The sequence below is a fragment of the Carcharodon carcharias genome, chromosome 13 (assembly GCF_017639515.1).
Source record: "Carcharodon carcharias isolate sCarCar2 chromosome 13, sCarCar2.pri, whole genome shotgun sequence".
Lineage (NCBI taxonomy): Eukaryota > Metazoa > Chordata > Chondrichthyes > Lamniformes > Lamnidae > Carcharodon > Carcharodon carcharias.
The window spans coordinates 137709269-137729424 of NC_054479.1; the positions used below are offsets into that span (position 1 = coordinate 137709269).

Genomic DNA, 20156 nt, shown 5'->3' on the forward strand with positions numbered 1-20156 from the left:
TTGCCCATTTAAGACTGACTGCAGTAACCTTTTTCTTTTACACTCAGGCGATCTCTGCAGCTGCCAGTTTGTTATTTTCCTGAGCTTTTTTTGATTTTGGCAGGCCCCCTGGCAATCATGGCTGCTTTTTGTTTTAAATTCTCTAACCTTTTGGAACCTTCTGCTCTTAAAAAAAACACTGTAAGAACTTCTCTCTTTTGTTTTGAATGTCCCGCAAGCCGGGAGACTCGGTAGTCTCACGTTCCAATCGGGGCCCTTTTTTAAAATTAAAGCTGTAGCACTTGTTTTTATGTGCTCTGCTTGACTGATTTTTTAATCTTAAGAGTAGCAGCAATTTATTTGCTTTTCTTAAACCCTGCAGGCTTTTTCTTTTGTTCTTACAATGCTCTGCAGGCTTCTCTATTTAACTCTGCCAGCCTTTTAAACTTTTTTTTAGTATAGCCATCTTCCAGCTGTCCTCTGGATGCCTTGGGGTAGCCATCTATTCTATAATGTCAGTATAGTTACGATTTTGTATTTTTGCTCACCACCTTGTGAACTGTGTCACTCAGGTTCTTGCAATTACCTGCAATGGAATCCCATTCACTCTGATGTATTCCTCACTTTCAAGTCTGTAGTGAAGCTTATTCAACTTTCCCTTCAAGTTTTCTTTTTAGGTGCGCATCTCCCTAGTTAGGCTTCAGTTACTTCTAGTGTTTCATACCTTGGGATACTGTTCTGGGTTAATTTTTAGCTGACACCTTTCATAATACCGTGGATCACCGTGTAGGATTATGGTGCTATCCCTGATGTGATACCTTGCAGAAACAACCACCACTGCCAACCATGTTGTACTAAGGCTTGTGGTGGTGCCTCAACGATGAGATTCTACAGAGATGCATATCTAAACATGAACCATTTATTGTTAACCTTTAATTATTTACAGATCTAAGGTTGCTGTCACGCATGGTGCTGTTAACTCCATGCATGTTGGTTCCAGAGTGTTCTTTCTAGACTGCCTCTCAGTCCATTACCATATCACTCTGTGCATCACACTGTGGGCGGTGAAATTCTCCAATCCCACATTAATCCTTGCTCTGCTGAGCACCTTTACATTATAATGGCATGCAGGCACACACTATGACAGTTTCCACCCACTTCAGAGCCGATATGTGTTATGGGAAAACATACCATATTACAAGCTGAGACATTGCATGTGAGATGTATTTCAAATGCTCATGTCTTGGTCAAAAGACCATCTGGAGTAGTGCTTTCAGCTTTGAGCCCCCCATCTCAGGAAGATATATAATTGTCCTTGGAGAGGATGCAATACAGATTCACCAGAATGATACTGGGGCTTGGAGGGTCAAATTATGAGGACTCATTGCAAAACTTGGTTTGTGTTCCCTTGAGTGTCAAAGACTGCGAGCTGATCTTATCAAAGTATTTAAAAGGTTAAAAGGATTCGATTGGGTAGACACAGGGAAATTATTTCCCCTGTTGGGATGAGTCAAGAAGGAGAGGACATAATCTTTAAATTAGAGACTGGCCATTTAGAGATAAATTAAAGAAACTTTTTTTTCACGCAAAGGCTCTTGGAGCTTTCAAGATTCCCACACCTTTGTTAGGCAAGGGTACGCAGGGATATGGAGCTAAGCTGGGTAAATGGAATTGAGATACAGATCAACCATGATCTAATCGAATGATGGAGAAGGTTCAAGGGCCTACTGTTGTTTTGATGTTCTTACATCAATCAGTTACTACATCTGAGACCGATACTGCTTGTCAGCAGTGACAGGTGAGCTGCTGCACCCTTGAACTTAAAGATACAGGACAAAAACAGAATTACCTGGAAAAACTCAGCAGGTCTGGCAGCATCGGCGGAGAAGAAAAGAGTTGACGTTTCGAGTCCTCATGACCCTTCGACAGGGTCATGAGGACTCGAAACATCAACTCTTTTCTTCTCCGCCGATGCTGCCAGACCTGCTGAGTTTTTCCAGGTAATTCTGTTTTTGTTTTGGATTTCCAGCATCCACAGTTTTTTTGTTTTTAAAGATACAGGACTCTGACAACCATAAGAATTGCCTGAGGATATCCAGTAGGAACAGGCAGCACTGAAGGCCAATCATACCCATCCAGCAATAACTGAAGAGCAATAATGTGGGGAACATGATGAGGCTTTTCAGGGACAGAGGAGTGTGCCATTTCCTACAGAAAAAACTCCACACAAGACCTACCACATGTAGGGCACTGCCAATAGTAACATCATTGCCATGGTACTTGGTACCATTGGGGAGATGGTGGCATAGTGGTAATGTCACTGGACTAGTAATCTAGAGGCTCAGGCAAATGCTCTGGGCACACAATCCCCCTGTGGCAGCTGGTAGAATTTAAATACAAATCAATAAAATCTGGAATTGAAAGCTAGTCTCAGTAATAATGACCGTGAAACCATTGTCGGTTGTTGTAAAAACCCATCTGGTTCACAAATGTCCTTTAGGGAGGGAAATCTGCCGTCCATACCTGGCCTGGCCTACATCTCTCTCCAGACCACAGTGATGTGGTTGACTCTTAGCTGCCCTTTGAAATGGCCTAGCAAGCCACTCAATGCAAGGGCAGTTAGGGAGGGGCAACAAATATTGACCTTGCCAGGAACCCCCACATGAAAAGAACAAAGAAAAAGAAAGTTCCCTATGCACCTGCTGTTTCTATGTTTGCACTTCTGAAACCTGTGTGCCAGCCTTTTCCTGGAAAGTGTTGCTTAAAAGTTACAAATTCACCAAGTAATTTGTTAGCCCAATATATTCATCGCATTTTCCACCAACAGCAGAATGAGGTGGCTGCATAATTCCACAGGTCTGTTATCTTCCTAAGAGTACAAAGGTCACTGACTGAACCAGGGCCATAAAGATCTTAACTCCAGTGAAGTACAGCTGGACTCCGATCACATAAGTGTAAGTAATGTACGTACCCTATCTACAGAATGGCCCATATTTTCTGATCATATTCGGAACCCCTCTTTCAGACCCTGATCAGAAAACAATTACATCCTTACCTTCCTCCTATTTTTCTGGGCAATCTGCTGATGGAGGATCCTGCTGAACTGACACAGCACAGAGAATCTCGGAGACATCAGTGAAGGGAATCCACACAGAAGCCACGCCGAATTTTACAGCACTAGCTGCTGTTTCCCATTAAGTAAAGAGTTTAAGCGTCTCAAAGCTTCTTTGATAAGCTATGGAGAGAAGGTAGGTCGGTAAGGGGGTACAGTGGGTAAGGGGAAATGGGTAAGGCGGGTAAGGTAAATGGTTACAGATGTAGGGTAGGGAAGGCAAGTGAATAGGGTCGGTAAAGTGAATGAGTGAGGGGGTAGGGAGGGTGAAGGGGTAGGGTGGCAGCTGGGTAGGGTGAATTTGGGTCAGGTAATGTCAGCAGGAGAGCTGGGAGGTTCATGGTGGGGAGTCGGGGGCTCAGGAGGCATTGGGTGGTGAGGCAAGCCAGGTCGGGTCGGGCTTTGGGGAAGTGAGGGTGTTGCGGGGTGTCGGGAGGAAAGTGATGTCAGGTTAGGTTGGGTCAGGGGGAAATTGGGAGGTCAGGCGTGAATAGAGGGTAGCCAGGAGGTCAGTTGTATAGTTACCCAGGAGTTAGACTAGGCTTTTCCTGTCTAACACTTCCTGTATAACTATTCGGGTAAATAGGTTGGAATTGCCCTAAGTTCACTCTTCCAATGGGCAGTTCCCACAGAGTCACTGGAAGAGCTGGGCCAATGTATTTGTTGTGGCTTGCCGTAGCTTACTTCTGTATATTCTACTTGTAGATAAATCCATCTATTAATTTTAGCCTGTACACACTGATCTAATGACATGGAATTTTCTACCTTTGGGTAGGAACATGTCATATAAAATTTGGCGCATAATCAAGGGAATATCCCTAATTATTGCCCCACTCACAGCACATAAAAGGATGCAGGTTTTGATTCCTCGGGATCAGCTTTCTGAAAGAAGCTGCTGCTTTGCTGGGAACAGAAAACAAAAGTGTAAACAGTGATCAAATTGAGCCAGGCTCATGAGGTGTAATGTGGAGAAGATTGGATTATCACTATTTCTTTTTCAAACCATTTTATTCTAAAATTGCCTTTTCATCTTCAATTATGCAGTAACATCAGTTTGTTAAGCTTAATGCTGCAGGAGAGTCTTAGATGTTTTGGTATACTTTCAGAGCTGAGTTTTTGCTATCATCCCATCAATCTCAACTTTCAATAATGCCGCAGATTTTTTTTTTTCAGTTTACTTATTCATTCTTAGAATATGTCTACCATTGTCAAGGTCAGCATTTATTTCCCATCTCTACTTGCCTTTGAGAAGGTGAAAGTGAGCTGCCTTTTTTGAACTGCTGCAACCTGTATGATGAAGGTGCTTTTACAATGTTGTTAGGCGAGGAGTTCCAGGATTTTAACACATTGACGATATGTGTCCAAGACAGGATGATGCATGACATGGGGGGAAACTTGTGGAGAGGTTCCTATGCATGTGCTGCCCTTGTCCTTTTAGATGAAAGAAGTCTTGAGTTCGGGAAGTGCTGTTAAAGAAGCCTTGGCAAATTATTTGCTGTAACTATTTTGTATATCTAGTTATACAAATAATACTTCCAACTATTAAGCAGAAGCAACTTCAAAGAATAGCAATGCCAATGGTCAACAATAGACAGAAAATTGCCACAAGCATAGAAACACAAGACCCCAGCTAACATGTAGAAATAAAAACTGGTTTCCATGTGCTTGGGAGTAAGATTGATTACTGCATCTGAAACTATTTTGTATCAGCATTAAAGTGGAAGCCCAATGGTAGCATAAGTGAATTTTGGTGTAATATGGAAATTTAAAGGAAAGCATCCCTCATTGTTGGGAGCACAACAATGTAAAATGTGTGCAGAAATGTTATACATCCCATTAGGCCTGATGATCCATCAATATGTGCGTCCCTTTGCAATTTTGTACTTAGGAAGTAGCTGTTTCCAATCAGAGGTTCAAAATCAACGAAATAGCTTACTGTATAATGCATCCAAGATTGCTCCCTTGACATCATATATGCCATAAAACTAGAAGAAAAACAGTTTGTGTAAAATATTAGTATCAATACTTGTTGACTTTCTCTAAATATTGGTATTTCTGTGGATTTAAATCTCAAAATATTTGGCGAATCAGTCTTGACTGGACTGGAGTTCTAATTACTTGCAACTAATAAGTGTAATTAATGTTCTAGGAACGGCATAATTAATTTTCCCCTTGTCGTAGGATCTGTCTTTCATTATCATTTCCTTCCCACTACATCACTCCTCAACAGAAATTTGTGCGGGCTCATTTATTTATCACAAAATCCAAGAAAACCCTTGCAGATTTTTGAAAAATAAAATTCCAAACCTCTTCTCGAAGATTTGCAAAACCAATATATATATTCCCTCATAAAGTGCTACCCACTATTAAACAATTTACTGGATAGAAGTGAAAAAAACTTTTTCAATAAAAGAAAAATAGAAATAACAAAAAGTAAATGTTGGAAATCTGGGAAAAAAAGCAGAAAATGCTGAAAATGCAAAGCTGGCTCTTCAGCATCCAAGGAGAGAAAAGTAAGTTTAGCTCACTTCTGATGAACAATCTCCATCTGCCTTTACAGATGCTGACAGACCTGCTGGGCATTTGCAGTATTTTATGCTTTATTGCAAATTTGTCAGTTCATTTTCAGTAGTAAATATTTATGGTGTTGTACAGCAGGCAATTGCAGCTTTTGTAACTTGAAAACAGAATTTTTTAGGTGCACTTTTGTTTTGCACTGCAGCCAATGACCAGAGCTGTGAATGTGAGACCACTTTTAACAGGTTGTATCTGATTGACTGACTGAAAGCAATGATTCCCATAGTTACCAGGAAACTTGACTTGACAGCTCTAGTGATAGCTGAAGATAATCAGTAACTTGGCACATTTGAAAGAAAAAAGTACTTAAAATGTCCCCATTAGTTTGGAAAGAATTTGTATGTGATACTGGCCAGTGACCTGTGACGTATGGTTCCAGGGATGAAGCATCTTCAGTTTCGTGGATAGAGGGTTGTTCTCTTTAGAGAAGAGAAGGTTGAGAGGAGATCTGATATGGATTTTCAAAATCATGAGGGATCTAGACAGACTAGATAAGAATAAACTGTTCTCATTGGCAAGAGGGTTGAAAACCAGAGGACAGCAATTTAAGATTGGTAAAAGAATCAAAGGTGACATGAGGAGCACCTTTTTTACACAGTGAGTGGTTAGGATCTGGAATGCACTGCCTTGGAGGATGGTGGAGATAGGTTCAAGCACAACTCTCAAAAGGAAATTCGATAAGCACCTGAAGAGAAAGATTTTGCAGGGTCAAGGGGAAAAAGTGGGGGGAGTGGGACTAGTTGAGCTTCACATACAGATAGCTGGCATGAACACGATGGGTCAATTGGCCTCCTTCTGTGCTGTAGCCATTCTATGATTCTAAGATACTCTTGCCATTGCATTTTGCTAAAATACCAATAACAATCTGCTTCCATCGAGTAAATCAGTGCTAGCAACTACATCCTTTGACCACACAGTGGCTAATATGTCAAGCCTCTTGTAGAATGGAATGCTTTTCAGTTCAGGCAATCATTGGCAGTGTCAGTCACTGACAGGTTAGAGATAGAACAGCTGACTACTAAGTAAAGCTCCTTCTACTCTGTCCTAACAGTGTGCTTGTTTCTTCGTCAAATCCTTAGAAGATCACCCCCTAGTGTTAGCATGGCATATTCCCATTTATCACAACTCATCTCAGTGGCACTGTCAGTTCGAAATTAGATTGAGACAGCATACTGCGGAGACTTCCATCTCGTTAGCCCAAGTTGGATTGGGTAAAATGCATCACAAGTTCCTTGTCAAGTCATAAACCAAGTAATGTGAACTTCCTCTTAGAAGGACCATCAGGCAGGGCTTGGGCTTGGGTGTACAGCTGTGTGGATTACAGTTCCAGTATAATGCGAATCCAGGCTTATAAACATGCCACTAAAAAGATGCTGCCACCTCCCTCAAAGTATGATAAAGGTTACTGGTTGGGAATGCAATAAGGGGATGCTGTAAGCAGAGCTTCAGATGGGGAGATAATGATTTCTTCCCTCTAGTTTTTTCTAATTCATTCACAGAATGTGGGCATCACTGGAAAGGCCTACATTTATTGTCCATGCCCAGTGGCCATTGAGACGGTGGTGGTGAATCGCCTTCTTGAACCACTGCAGTTCTTGTTGGGAAAGTCCTGGTCAATTTTGAAACAATTGAGTGGCTTGCTGGACCATTTTGGACAGCAGTTCACAGTTGCTGTGGGTCGGAAGTCACATGAAGGCCAGACCAGATAAGGATGGCAGATTTATTTGTTGAAAGGACATCAGTGAACCGAGTGGGCTTTTCCTGACAATCTGGTGGTTTCGTGGTCACCATTTTTGTTTTAGCTTCCAGGTATGTTAAAGCAATTAACCAAATTTATATTCCCCAGTTGCTATGGTGTAGTTTGAACCCCTACACCTGGAATAGTAGTCCAGTAACGTAACCACTGTGCTACCATAAAAATCACCCATAATGGTAGCAGCTGTTTTTACCACTGCACCCCTGTGGTTTAACATCACTCACGCAATATTTCTATAGCATGGCTTATAGAATATTTTGGGGGTGATAGAGAGTGTGAGAATGGCATGATCAACATGTCGGTAAGTGCATACATTAATGAAACATGGCCAAAGTCTGCAGTAGAAAAAGTTTCTAAATGAAATACATAATACATAAATTATATAAAATAAATGCTTTCCCACTAAGCATTGTGTATATTTTCAGACTAAAGATGCCCTTTTCACCATCCTCAATGACCTTCGGCCCACTGACCACTTCAACATCATCAACTTCTCCAGCCGTGTCAAGGTCTGGCAAGATGGAAAGCTTGTCCCTGTCATTCGGGAGACTTTAAGGGATGCCAAGAAGTACATCTACCTAATGTCGCCTTCAGGAGGTAAAAGGAGCTGCAATTTATTTTCCTTCTGACCTCTCATTTTTAATAGAACATTTTCCCTTCTGGTCTTTGGGACATTGTTCCAAGGGAAGCCACTCTGTATCAATAAGAGCTTGTGCTGAGCTCATCACCTGTTACATGTATACCCTGTTCCATCTACATGAGAATTATCGGCATTAAATCAGCAAACCTAGTGAGTGAAACACTTGGCGATTTTTCCTGTCATGATAGAGAAATCTAGGACAAATTATTAGTTGTTACGGATACCAAGTCAATCACTAGAAGGGTTTTGTTTTCCACTTCTTGGTACTTTGCACATATTTTACAATATCTGCTAGAGCTTTAATTAATTTCAACTTTCTTGAAGGGATTTTTTTTTGTCCATTATGTTTTTTGAATAGTTTTCCAGAACATTTAACGTTCAGCACAGAGGCCAAAGTGGGGAAAATCGACTGTATGGAGCTTACTGAGCCCAAGATTATGAGCAACACCAGAACTACAGACTCATTGAAAAACCCTTGAGAATATATCTGCTGAAAGATAAACAGTTCCCCCAAAGCCCAGCCCAGTAAACATTCCAAGCCAGTTGCTTGTTGGCAGCATAGGACTTAGTTTAAAAATAATTATAGAATCAGCTAATTATGAATAGACCAGTTTTCTTCTTTTTAAAAATGATTGTAAAACCCTTCTGGGAACACAATTCCTCCTTATATCCTGTGAGTTACAGTTTCTGAGGTGGCCAGAACCTCTTGCTCTAGACTTCCCTCCCTCTCTCACCAATCGGGATTCCTCTCCCTGAGACTAGCCACAATGTTGGGGACTATCTCCGTGCGTTCCTGGAGCCGGCTGAATTCCCACTTCCGCTTGCCAGCCAGGCTGCGATTCTTGATGAACTCGGGCTGGAGTCCAATACCCAATCTGGAAATGAGGCCCGGGAGCTACAATCTCATCAGGCCTTGGAAGGCAAGCTTGGCATTTGCACTAGGCCTCTGCACAAACCAATACCAGCCCCAAGTTATAGTTGTAACCAATGTCTCTTGTACCTCTCAATTATCTAATTTGCCAAATATCTGAATATTAAAACAAAAAGCTTTTGTTTCGAACTGGTAGCTCTTTCAGGAAGTCTGCCCAGATACAATGGGCCTCCTTCTGTGCTGTGAAACTTTTTGGTTCCAAGATGGTAGCTTTGTTCAAAACCCTACTTTATTTCCTAGGTACCAACATAAATGATGCCATCCAGACTGCATCTAAATTGTTGAAAGCTTACATAGCTCAGCAGGACAAGAGTGTGCGGACAGTGTCATTAATCATCTTCTTGACAGACGGGCGCCCAACAATAGCTGAAATCCAACCTCATAAAATCCTAAACAATACGAGAAAGGCCGTTGAAAACAAGTTCTGCATCTTCAGTTTGGGAATAGGAAGAGATGTGGATTACAAGCTCCTCGAGCGGATGTCACTGGAGAACTGCGGAGTAATGAGGAGGATTGATGAAGACTCGGATGCAAGCACCCAACTGGAAGGCTTCTATGATGAAATTGGGACTCCACTCCTCTCGGACGTTCGTGTGGATTACTCTGAAGATTCAGTGGAGTACGTGACGCAGAATTTCTTCACAAACTACTTCAATGGATCAGAACTTGTGATTGCAGGGAAGCTAAGAAACAGCACCATCGACAACTTGCATGTCCAAGTTACTGCAAGCACAAGTGACAAACACCTCATGCTGGAGGCAGACATGATTATTAATGACACCAGGAAAAGTTCAAACAATGCCAAGGGCGGATCCAATGATGCCAAGTTAATCCAAAGGGCATGGGGCTACTTAACCATAAAAGAACTGCTGAGATCTCGACTAAAGAATAGCAGTAGCAGAGAGAAGGAAATTCTTTCAGACAAAGCAAGAAATCTTTCATTGGAATACCATTTTGTCACACCCCTCACTTCACTAAGTGTGATGAATTCAGATGAACAGAGCAGCGGATCCACAGAGAATGTGATGAATGAATCTGAGGTGAAAGATGAGAGAACACAGAGTTTACAGAGAATGACTAAACCAGGTAGAGTAAATTAATACAGCTATTAACTTAACGAATTCCTTTTTGCCCTGTTAATCAGCCAGATGTTTGCTCTCGAAGTACCTGTAGAGGATTATCATTTTTGATTCTTTTTTAAAATGGAATTTGGACTACTTTCCCATTTTAGTCCCTCAATTCCGGCACAGGGCACTTGTGGATGAATCAGAACAAAGCCTACTGAGGACTAAACCCTCTCTATTTGCCTTAATGATGGGGCAAAGCATCCATTGTGTTTGCGTGTAATAAAATCATAAAACTCTTTATAGAATCTGGGTTTACAATTTTCCCTTCAATGGCCCTTAATCCTGATCCAAAAATAGCCCTTCCCTACCATGACAGTGTGAAATCTCCATTCTTGTGGTCCCTCTCAATTAGATTATCAATTACTAATAGATTAGAGCCAAAAATTGCTTAATCATATATATTAATTGGCAAAACATGTTGATTATTGGTTTAATCTATTACTATGTCATTTAACTGTTCTAAAATACAATGTTCTGATTGACTGAAAATTGTCAACGTAATTAAAAGGCTTATTAATGGATGGGCACATGATGTAAATCTGTCAATGGCTTCACAACTAAAAGACTCTTTACGTGTCAAAGAGTTCACTCCTTAAAAGTATCTTGTGGAACAAAACATTGTGATTGACTGAATGGTTGCAACATGCAAGGTTGCAGTGTCAAAGGTGCAAAAATTCCATCGATTAGATTCAAAATGCAATCAAAAAATAGTTTCATCCTCTGTCAGACAGGAAAAGCTCCCAATTAAAAACCAGCAATCGTGACAGAACTAACCGATCAAATTGTTCAGTTCTCAAATCAGCAAGTAGCACAAAACTGGCCAATCCAATTGCTCAACTTACTTTGTGTTCTGTGAATGACTATGTTTTTTCTTTCACCTCCCACCACAGATGCTGAAAATTGAATCTTTACCATGATGAATATGTTAAAGTGTGATAATTTGTACCTGTTAAGTTAGCCACTGTATATGAGATGAAATTACCCCTTTCCAGACCTGTTTCTCACTATCTACAATCTTGCCTTTCATTTATGCTCTTCTCCAAAAACTTGGACTTCTTGGCAGGAACTTCTAGCTACCAATGACTAAATCTGTATGTCCAAGAGAGATGCATTATGCAAGTTATCGTCTTCACGTATCATTTTTGAAACTGCAGTAACCAGAGCATACCATCACAACCCATTTTTGAAAATTCATTCATGGGATGTGGATGTCACTGGCTAGGCCAGCATTTATTTCCCATCACTAATTGCCCTTGAGTAAGTGGTGGTGAGCTGCCATCTTGAACTGCTGCAGTCCATGTGGTGTAGATACACCCACAGTGCTTTAGGGAGTCAAGAGATGAGTTACTTGCCGCAGGATTCCTAGCCTCTGACCTGCTCTTGTAGCCACGGTATCTACATGACTAGTGCAGTTCAGTTTCTGGTCAATGGTAACCCCCAGGATGTTGATAGTGGGGGATTCAGTGATGGTAATGCCATTGAATGCCAAGGAGAGATGGTTGGATTCTCTCTTGTTGGAGGTGGTCATTGCCTGGCATTTGTGTGGCGCGAATGTTACTTGCCACTTGTCAGCCCAAGTCTGGATATTGTCCAGGCCTTGCTACATTTGGACATGGATTGCTTCAGTATCTGAGGAATCATGAATGTTGCTGAACATTGTGCAATCATCTATGAACATCCCCACTTCTGACCTTATGATGGGAGGGAAAGTCATTGCTGAAGCAGCTAAAGATGGTTGGGCCTAGGACACAACCCTGAGAAACTCTTGAAGTGATGTCCTAGAACTGAGGTAAGTGGCCTGTATCAACGACAACCATCTTCCTTCATGCTAGGTATGACTCCAACCAGCAGAGAGTTTTTTCCCTGATTCCCATTGACTCCAGTTTTGCTAGGGCTCCTTGATGTCACACTCGGTCAAATGCTGCCTTAACCTTAAGGGCAGTCACTCTCACTTTACCTCGGGAGTTCAGCCCTTTTGTCCATGTTTGGTCCAAGGCTGTAGTGAGATCAGGACTTGAGTAACCCTGGCGGAAAACAAACTGAGCGTCAGCGAGCAGGTTATTGCTAAGCAAGTGTTGCTTGATAGCACTGCTGATGACACCTTCCATCATTTTACAGATGATGGAGAGTAGACTGATTGGTGATTGGCTGGGTTGGATTTGTCCTGCTTTTTGTGTATAGGACATACCTGCACAATTTTCCACACAGCCGGGTAAATGCCAGTGTTGAAGCTGTACTGGAACAACTTGGTTAAGGGTGCAGCGAGTCCTGGAGCACAAGTCTTCAGTACTGTTGCCAGAATATTGTCAGGGCCCATAGCCTTTGCAGTATCCAGTGCCTTCAGCTGTTTCTTGATATCATGCGGAGTGAATCAAATTGGCTGAAGACTGGCATCTGTGATGCTGGGTAATTCCGGAGGAGGCTGAGATGGATCATCCACTCGGCACTTCTGGCTGACGATTGTGCAAATGCTTCAGCATTATCTTTTGCACTGATGTGCTGGCTCCCCTATCACTGAGGATGGGGATATCTGTGGAGCCTCCTCCTCCAGTTAGTTTCTTAATTGTCCACCACCATTCACAGCCTGATGTGGCAGGACTGCAGAGCTTAAATCTGATCTTTTGGTTGTGGAATTGCTTAGCTCTATCTATTGCTTGCTGCTTATGCTGTTTGGCACGCAAGTAGTCCTGTGTTGTAACTTCACCAGGCTGACACCTCATTTTTAGGTGTGCCTGGTGCTGTTCCTGGCATTCCCTCCTGCACTCTTCATTGAACCGGGGTTGATCCCCTGGCTTGGTGGTAATGGTGGAGTGGGGGATATGATGGGCCACGAGATCACAGATTGTGTTCGAGTACAATTCTGCTGCTGCTGATGGCCCACAGTGCCTCATGGATGCCCAGTCTTGAGTTGGTGGATCTATTCAAAATCTATCCCATTTAGCATGCTGGTAGTGCCACACAACACGGTGAAGGTGGGACTTCGTCTCTACCAGTACTGTGAGGTGGTCATTCCTACTGATTCTGTCATGGACAGATGCACCTATGGCAGGTTGGTGAGTATGAGGTGAGATATGTTCCCCCCCCCCCCCCTTGTTGGTTCCCTCACCACCTACCACAGATCCAGTCTAGCAGCTATATCCTTTAGGGCTCTTTAGTGGTGCTACCAAGCCACTCTTGGACTTTGAAGACCCCACCTAAAATACATTCTACGCCCTTGCTACCCTCAGTGCTTCCTCCATGTGGTGTTCAATATGGAGGAGCACTGATTCATCAGCTGGGTGTGGGGGGGGCGCAGTCTGTGGTAATCAGCAGGAGGTTTCCTTCCACACGTTTGACCTGAAGCCATGAGATTTCACAGATTCCAGAGTCGATATTGAGGACTCCTAGGGCAACTCCCTCCTGACTGTATACCACTGTGTCACCACTGGTGCCGGTTGGACAGGACATACCCAGGGGTGGTGATGGCAGTGTCTGATATATCTGTAAGGCATGATTCCATGAATATGACTATGTCCGGCTGTTGCTTGACTAGTCTGTGAGACAGCTCTCCCAATTTTGGTGCAAGCCTCCAGATGTTTCTAAGGACTTTGCTGGGTTGACAGGTTGCCCTAGTTGTTTCCTGTGCCTAGGTCAATGCAAAGGTCCATTCAGTTTCATCCCTTCTTGACTTTCTAGCAGTTTGATACCACTGAGTCCATTTCAGAGGACGCTTAAGAGCCTGTGGATGTGGCCAGGCCAGGCCAGGATTCCTCCCTAAAGGGTATTAGTGAACCAGATGGGTTTTCATTAGTCCTTTAATTCCAGCTTTTTATTGATCACATTCAAATTCCACCATCAGCTGTGGTGAGATTTGTGCCCCAATCATTACCGTGAGTCTCTGGATCACCCAGAACATTACATTGAGTCTCTGGATTACAAGTCCAGTGACGGTACCACTACGCCACCACCTCCCCCCATATCATATGATCATTAGGCAGAAAGGATTCCTTCAATGGAAGATCAGTGGAAACTCCAGGAAAATAACATAAGTGGCTGTGTCCACCACTTCCCCGCACATTTCACTGATCTTCTATGGATGTTATAGAGGGAGATCGGAAGAACCCTTGCAGAATCTACTGGCACAAAAATGCCTTAGAGATTCAGTACTTAAAGACTTAACCATCAATTACATGCATGCTAACGTTTTAAGTAGCCATTTTAAGTATTCAACAAATGACATCGTCCAGTTAATTGCCACATGTTATCAGGTCTGAGTTAAGTTAATGATTGGTTTAACACTAACATTTCTTTGTCTAGACAGCACTTCCTTAAGAAAGAGAAAGAAAACTATAGTGGTTTCAAAAACATCAGGTAGGTGCTTCAGCTTTGAATCTCTTCGCTAAAGATCCTTCGACTAGTTATTTTGAATCAAGTCTTAGTCAGGACGGAAATGACAGTATCCAGCACATTATTGTAACCAGACTGCTAATTATGCAGGGTTTGCCTAGTTAACTTCACCATGAGGAGCAATTTCAGGGTTGGTTAAAAAGCACAGACTGGCTACTCTATGGCTAACTGACTGACTGTACGGAATTGTTAAGATCTGAAATGAAAAAAAAACAAAAATTACAAAAGGAATCCTTTCCTCTTCGAGAACTCATTCTTGTTCCAGCTGATAACAGTTGGTGATATAAACCCTGAAATTATGTGGTGCATTCATTAACATTGGGATATTGAATGGATTCTTATGAATTCCCTTTGCTTGCCATTTAAATGGAAACAATACCCTTTAGAATATAATATTGTACAAGTTGACACCTCCATTAAAACACTGCACACAACAATTATACACATGCAATAAGCATTTGTATACTTATAAAATTGGCCTGTTTATTTGATAATCAATATCTACAAGGTTGCATTTGCAAACTTTAGCCTAAGTTTATTTTTTTTAGTACCATTTGGTATGATATATAGTTTTCTTTAGACTGTTACCAAATTATTTTTGGGGTAGAGCGGGGCGCGGTGAGGTGTTGTGGTGAATAGCAGCAGTGAAACAGTGATTGTGGATTCAGAGACAGTCAGCCAAAGGTTGAAGAACTCTGTGCACTGCAATTAGTTTAAAAATGTGACATTTTACTTTTGCCTTGGAGGGAGGGGGACACAATGGGAATGGAGACTGAGACATTAATGGTGATGTCAGAGCATTCCTCTAAAGGCAAGGGGCAGCTGAGTGGGAGGCAAGCTTCCATTCCCTTTGAAAGAGAGAGGGGAGATCGAAGGAAAATATTTGAAATCAAAGTTACTAATTCTTAATTAAGTTGAAGGAGCTCCTTGCATGCCTTTGCTAAAGTCATTCCACAGCTGAACGCTGAAGAGCCTGTGAGAAAGGCTGTGTGTGATTTTCCACATTGACCTCTGCTTTGGTTCTAGCCTTTACTTGACAGATCCTCAAAGGCTGCCCGATGACATATTCATAGCACGAAGAAGCTGTGAACCATTCTAGTCAGTGAGCTGGGGTGACAGTAAATTATTCCAAGGCCCAATCCTAGATTATTAGTTTATTTTAATCCTCTATCATTTTATTCTTGATCACCTCTGTCTCCATTGCACAGATAGGAGCTGCCTTCCATTCTCTGGTTTGACTTGCCTTCAATAATCTATTTCAGTGTTATCTTTGGTACAAGTAATATTCTAAACATAACTGCATGTGATCTCAAAAGCTCCAGTCTACTTAAAAAAATGTTCTTTTTTTGTTCAGGTCTTGATTTCATTTGAGAAACTTAGAGGGAGGTCATAAAACTAGGCAGCACCAAACTTCAGAAAAAACAGGAGAGAAGATTTAATCAGCAAATAGTGATAAAACAACACTACAGTTGGATTGTAAAAACTTTTCAGATTATAGAAGCAAGGGATAACTAAAAAAAGCCAAATTCGTTTTTCCAATTATTGTCAAACTGGTTCCCTTTCCCAGAAGGTCATTCCTCTCTTCAGATCACCCAGATTGATGCGGACTCTTTCACGCATGTAGGCAGCTACACTGTACAACATGATTCAGCTTGCACTAACCAAAGAACAGGACATTGTTCAGACCAAAATTCCTGCCTCAATTAATGCCATCAAAGGCAAACAAAACAGCCATTCAACGTATTGGTACTGGTGGGATCTTGCTATGTGCAAAATGGTTGCCACATTTGTCTGCATTTACATTAGGCTCATTGGGCTGAAATTTCCTGTTTGAGTTGCAAACTCGAAATCAGGCTGCCTTCCGGGTCAAGAACCCAGCCATGTGCATGGTGGAGCATCAGGTACAACCTTCCGGGGTTGGGGGGGTGAGGTCGTTGAGGGTGCGGGTGGGCGAGAATTAAGAAGCTGCCTCTGGGAGCGTCATCCAGTTAGAGATGACAGGAGCCCTGAGGATGTGGGAGGGTCAATCAGAGAGCCCAAAGCAAAGGGTGGCCGGCAGATCTGCTGTGGCTCCTGTCTGCTGCCGAGGTGAATGGGAGAGCACAAGGCAGCACATGAGGAAGATGCCATACGTTTGATTGGGCCGGCAGCTAACTCCTCATACTGAACGCCATCCAGCAGATCCGTCTGCAGGTAACAGTTGCAAGAATTTGCCTGCGAAGTCCTGAGTATTGCCAGCTTTGTCCTTTAAAGTGACGACTGCATGTGAATCTCATTGCGCTTTTAGCTCCTGTGTCCTGTGAGTATACAAGCTACAGACACAGTGGGGGGGCCCATGCGTCCCTGGCAATATGACATAGCCAACCAAAAAGGCTCCCCAGTGGCCTCCACTATTGCCTTCATTGACACTCCGCAGCTTACAGACGTGTTGCTATCCCCACATACATCCTTCCCTTAGGAAGAGGAGAGGAAATGGGAACATATGTCCACTTGCATTTTTCAAATTTTCCTGCCCTCTCCCCAACCTCCAAACATGCCTCCACTAGACCTGAAAAATGTCTCCCAGTAACTCATTATATGCAACTTTGAGATATTCCTGGTTAAGATTTTTGCCTTCCCTTTTTTAACAGTTGAGAGGTTATAAATAATTAACAATTGCAAACCAATGAACTGAAGGTACCATTGCTTCAAACCTGTTTTACTGTACTTCCCAATTTAATGCCATCTATATAATCTGTAATATTTGTTTGTTGTCCAGCTGATGGGGACCCTCATTTTGTTGTTGATTTTCCTTTGAGCAAGCTGTCGGTATGCTTCAACATAGATGGCCAGCCAAGTAACATACTCAGACTGGTGTCTGATCATGAGGGTTCAGGTAAGTAGCAAACTGAAATTTTGTTAAAAGCCTGATTACTTATTGATCATCAAAATGGGAATCATAGAATCATCCAGCACAGAATGAAACCATTTGGCCTGGTATGCTTGTGTCCGATCTGTGGTAGAGCTATCGCTATCTATTTGACCCCACTCCCCTGCTCTTCCCCCATTGCCCTTTAATTTATTTTCCTTTCAAGTACTTATCCAATTCTCTTTTGAATCTGCTCCTATTGGGCTGTATGTTCCAGGTGACAGTAACTCATTGTGGAAAAATACATTTTCTCAATTTGCAGCAGGCTTTTTGCCAGTTACCTTAAATTAGTCTCCTCTGGTGATCGTTCCTTCTGCCAGGAGACAGTTTCCCTTACTCTATCAAAACCATTCATGCTTTTGAACAGCTCCATCAAATCTCCTTTTAACCTCCTCTGCTCTGGGGAGAGCAACCACAGCTTCTCCAATCTCTCCACATAAATGAAATCCCTTATCTCTGGTACCAGTCTAACAAATCTCTTCTCTATCATCTCTATTATGACTTTGCCTTTCTTCCTAATGTGACGTGCCCAGGATTGAACACCATGGGCAGAATTTTGCCCCCGTTGGGCCGGCTCGCCTGGGGCAAGCGGGAGCGGTTGGAAAGCCGACCGCTGCCCGCGATCGGGGCTGGACCGCGATTTCAGGCTGGCAGGCCAATTAAGGCCCACCCAGTGTGAAACGCGTGCTAGCCCTTTGGCATGAGCCACATTTGTAAGTGATTTCAAATGGAATTGTGATTTCCATGAATATTTTCAGCATGGTAATGATTTTAATGTTGAGATGTGTCTAATAATGATAATATCTTCTGCTTCTGGCAGGAGTGACAGTTAATGGGCAGTTGATTGGAGCTCCAGCACCTCCCAGTGGACATAAGAAGCAGCGCACCTACTTCAGTGCCATCACCATTATTGTCAGTAAACCCTCCCGCTCCTATATTGAAATCACACCTCACAAGGTCATCTTTGACAGCCGAGATAGGTTTATCTTATCGTGTGATAAGACCATAGAGGTGGAGAGTGAAGGCTTAGCAGTTTCTGTGACTGCTCATTCCAAGGTCACCGTGACAATACAGGAGTATACCTCTTTTGTCATCCTGCTCCATCAGTATAAGAATCCTGCACCCTATCAGAGAGATCACCTGGGATTCTACATTCTCAACAGCAGGGGACTCTCCTCCAATGCTCATGGACTTTTAGGTAAAATGGCCTGTGCTTTTTAAATGATATATTGTGTCAGTGTGTGTTGCAATGATTTTTTAAAAATCAAATTTAACAAAGTTTACAAAGTTTGTTAAACTGTGCTATTACAGGTGTCATGATACATTGACGATCTTAACAAAATAGTTTTGCATTTTATGGGGCTGCGGTAGTATAGCCATGATGTCATTGGAATAATAAGCTAGTGACTTGGCCTAATGATCCAGAGACTCGAATTCAAGTCCCAGCACAGCAGCTGGAGGAATTTAAACTCAATTAATTAAATAACTGTGGAATAAAAAACTAGAATCAGTAATGGTGACTGTGAAACTACTTGATTGTTGTAAAAGCCCACCTCATTCACTCATGGTCTTTACGAAGGAAATTTGCATTCCTTTCCTAGTCTGACCTATAGTTGACTCCAAACCCAAAGCATTGTGGGTGACCATTGAATGGCCTAGCAAGCCACTGAGTTATAGGGTTGGGCAATAAATGCCTGTGATGCCCACATCGTGCGATTGGGTAAAACATTAAAATATTTTATTAGTGCTACATTTTGAGGGGTGACAATGCCAGTGCCTTTCCTTGGCAGAGGATAGTTTAGGTCAATCACTTGTAGAGACCTCGGGCGGTTAGGGGTGTGGATGGGTTTTGGGTGTGCTGAGGGAGTGCGTATGTGTGTGAGTGTCTATCATTAACCTGAGTTGCCATTTAGCAATTCAATTTGGTTATTAAAGATCTATTCATTCAAGATCCTGAAATAGCTCGTACGTAAATGCAATAATATTGAAGACTTGTACTCCAGAACTTGCTGCGTCCCTAGCCAGTACAGCTACAACACTGGCATCTACCCAGCTATGTGGAAAATTGCCCAGATATATCCTGTACATAAAAAGCAGGACAAATCCAACCCGGCCAATTACTGCCCCATCAGTCTACTCTCATCATCAGTAAAGTAATGGAAGGGATAGTCGACAGTGCTATCAAGTGGCACTTGCTTAGCAATAACCTGCTCACTGATGCTCAGTTTGGGTTCCGCCAGGGCAACTCAGCTCCTGATCTTATTGCAGCCTTGGTTCAAAAATGGACAAAAATGCTATACTCCAGAGGTGAGGTGAGGGTGACTGTCCATGACATCAAGGCAGCATTTGACCAAGTGTGGCATCAAGAAGCCTTAGCAAAACTGGAATAAATGGGAATCGGGGGAAAACTCTCCACTGGTTGGAGTCATACCTAGAACAAAGGAAGATGGTTGTGGTTGTTGGAGGTCAGTCATCTCAGCTCCAGGACATCAGCACAGGAGTTCCTCAGGGTAGTGCCCCCAGACTAACCATCTTCAGCTGCTTCATCAATGACCTTCCTTCTGTCATAAGGTCTGAAGAAGGGATATTCGCTGATAATTGCACGATGTTTAGCACCATTCATGACTCCTCAGATACTGAAGCAGTCCATCTCCAAGTGCAGCAAGACCTGGACAATATCCAGGCTTGGGCTGACAAGTGGCAAGTAACATTCCCGCCACACAAGTGCCAGGCAATGACC

The 20156-nt window shown here is 42.6% G+C and overlaps 1 protein-coding gene across 1 annotated transcript in view; it reads left to right on the plus strand.

The window, feature by feature from the left end:
• itih5 (inter-alpha-trypsin inhibitor heavy chain 5) overlaps window positions 1–20156 on the plus strand; it is a 50526-nt gene that overhangs the window by 24828 nt on the left and 5542 nt on the right. Inside the window, exons 8-12 of the mRNA XM_041202957.1 lie at window positions 7850–8021; window positions 9236–10081; window positions 14419–14472; window positions 17267–17383; window positions 18237–18614. Of these exons, the coding sequence (XP_041058891.1) occupies window positions 7850–8021; window positions 9236–10081; window positions 14419–14472; window positions 17267–17383; window positions 18237–18614 (1567 nt within the window). The remainder of the gene's footprint in view (window positions 1–7849; window positions 8022–9235; window positions 10082–14418; window positions 14473–17266; window positions 17384–18236; window positions 18615–20156) is intronic.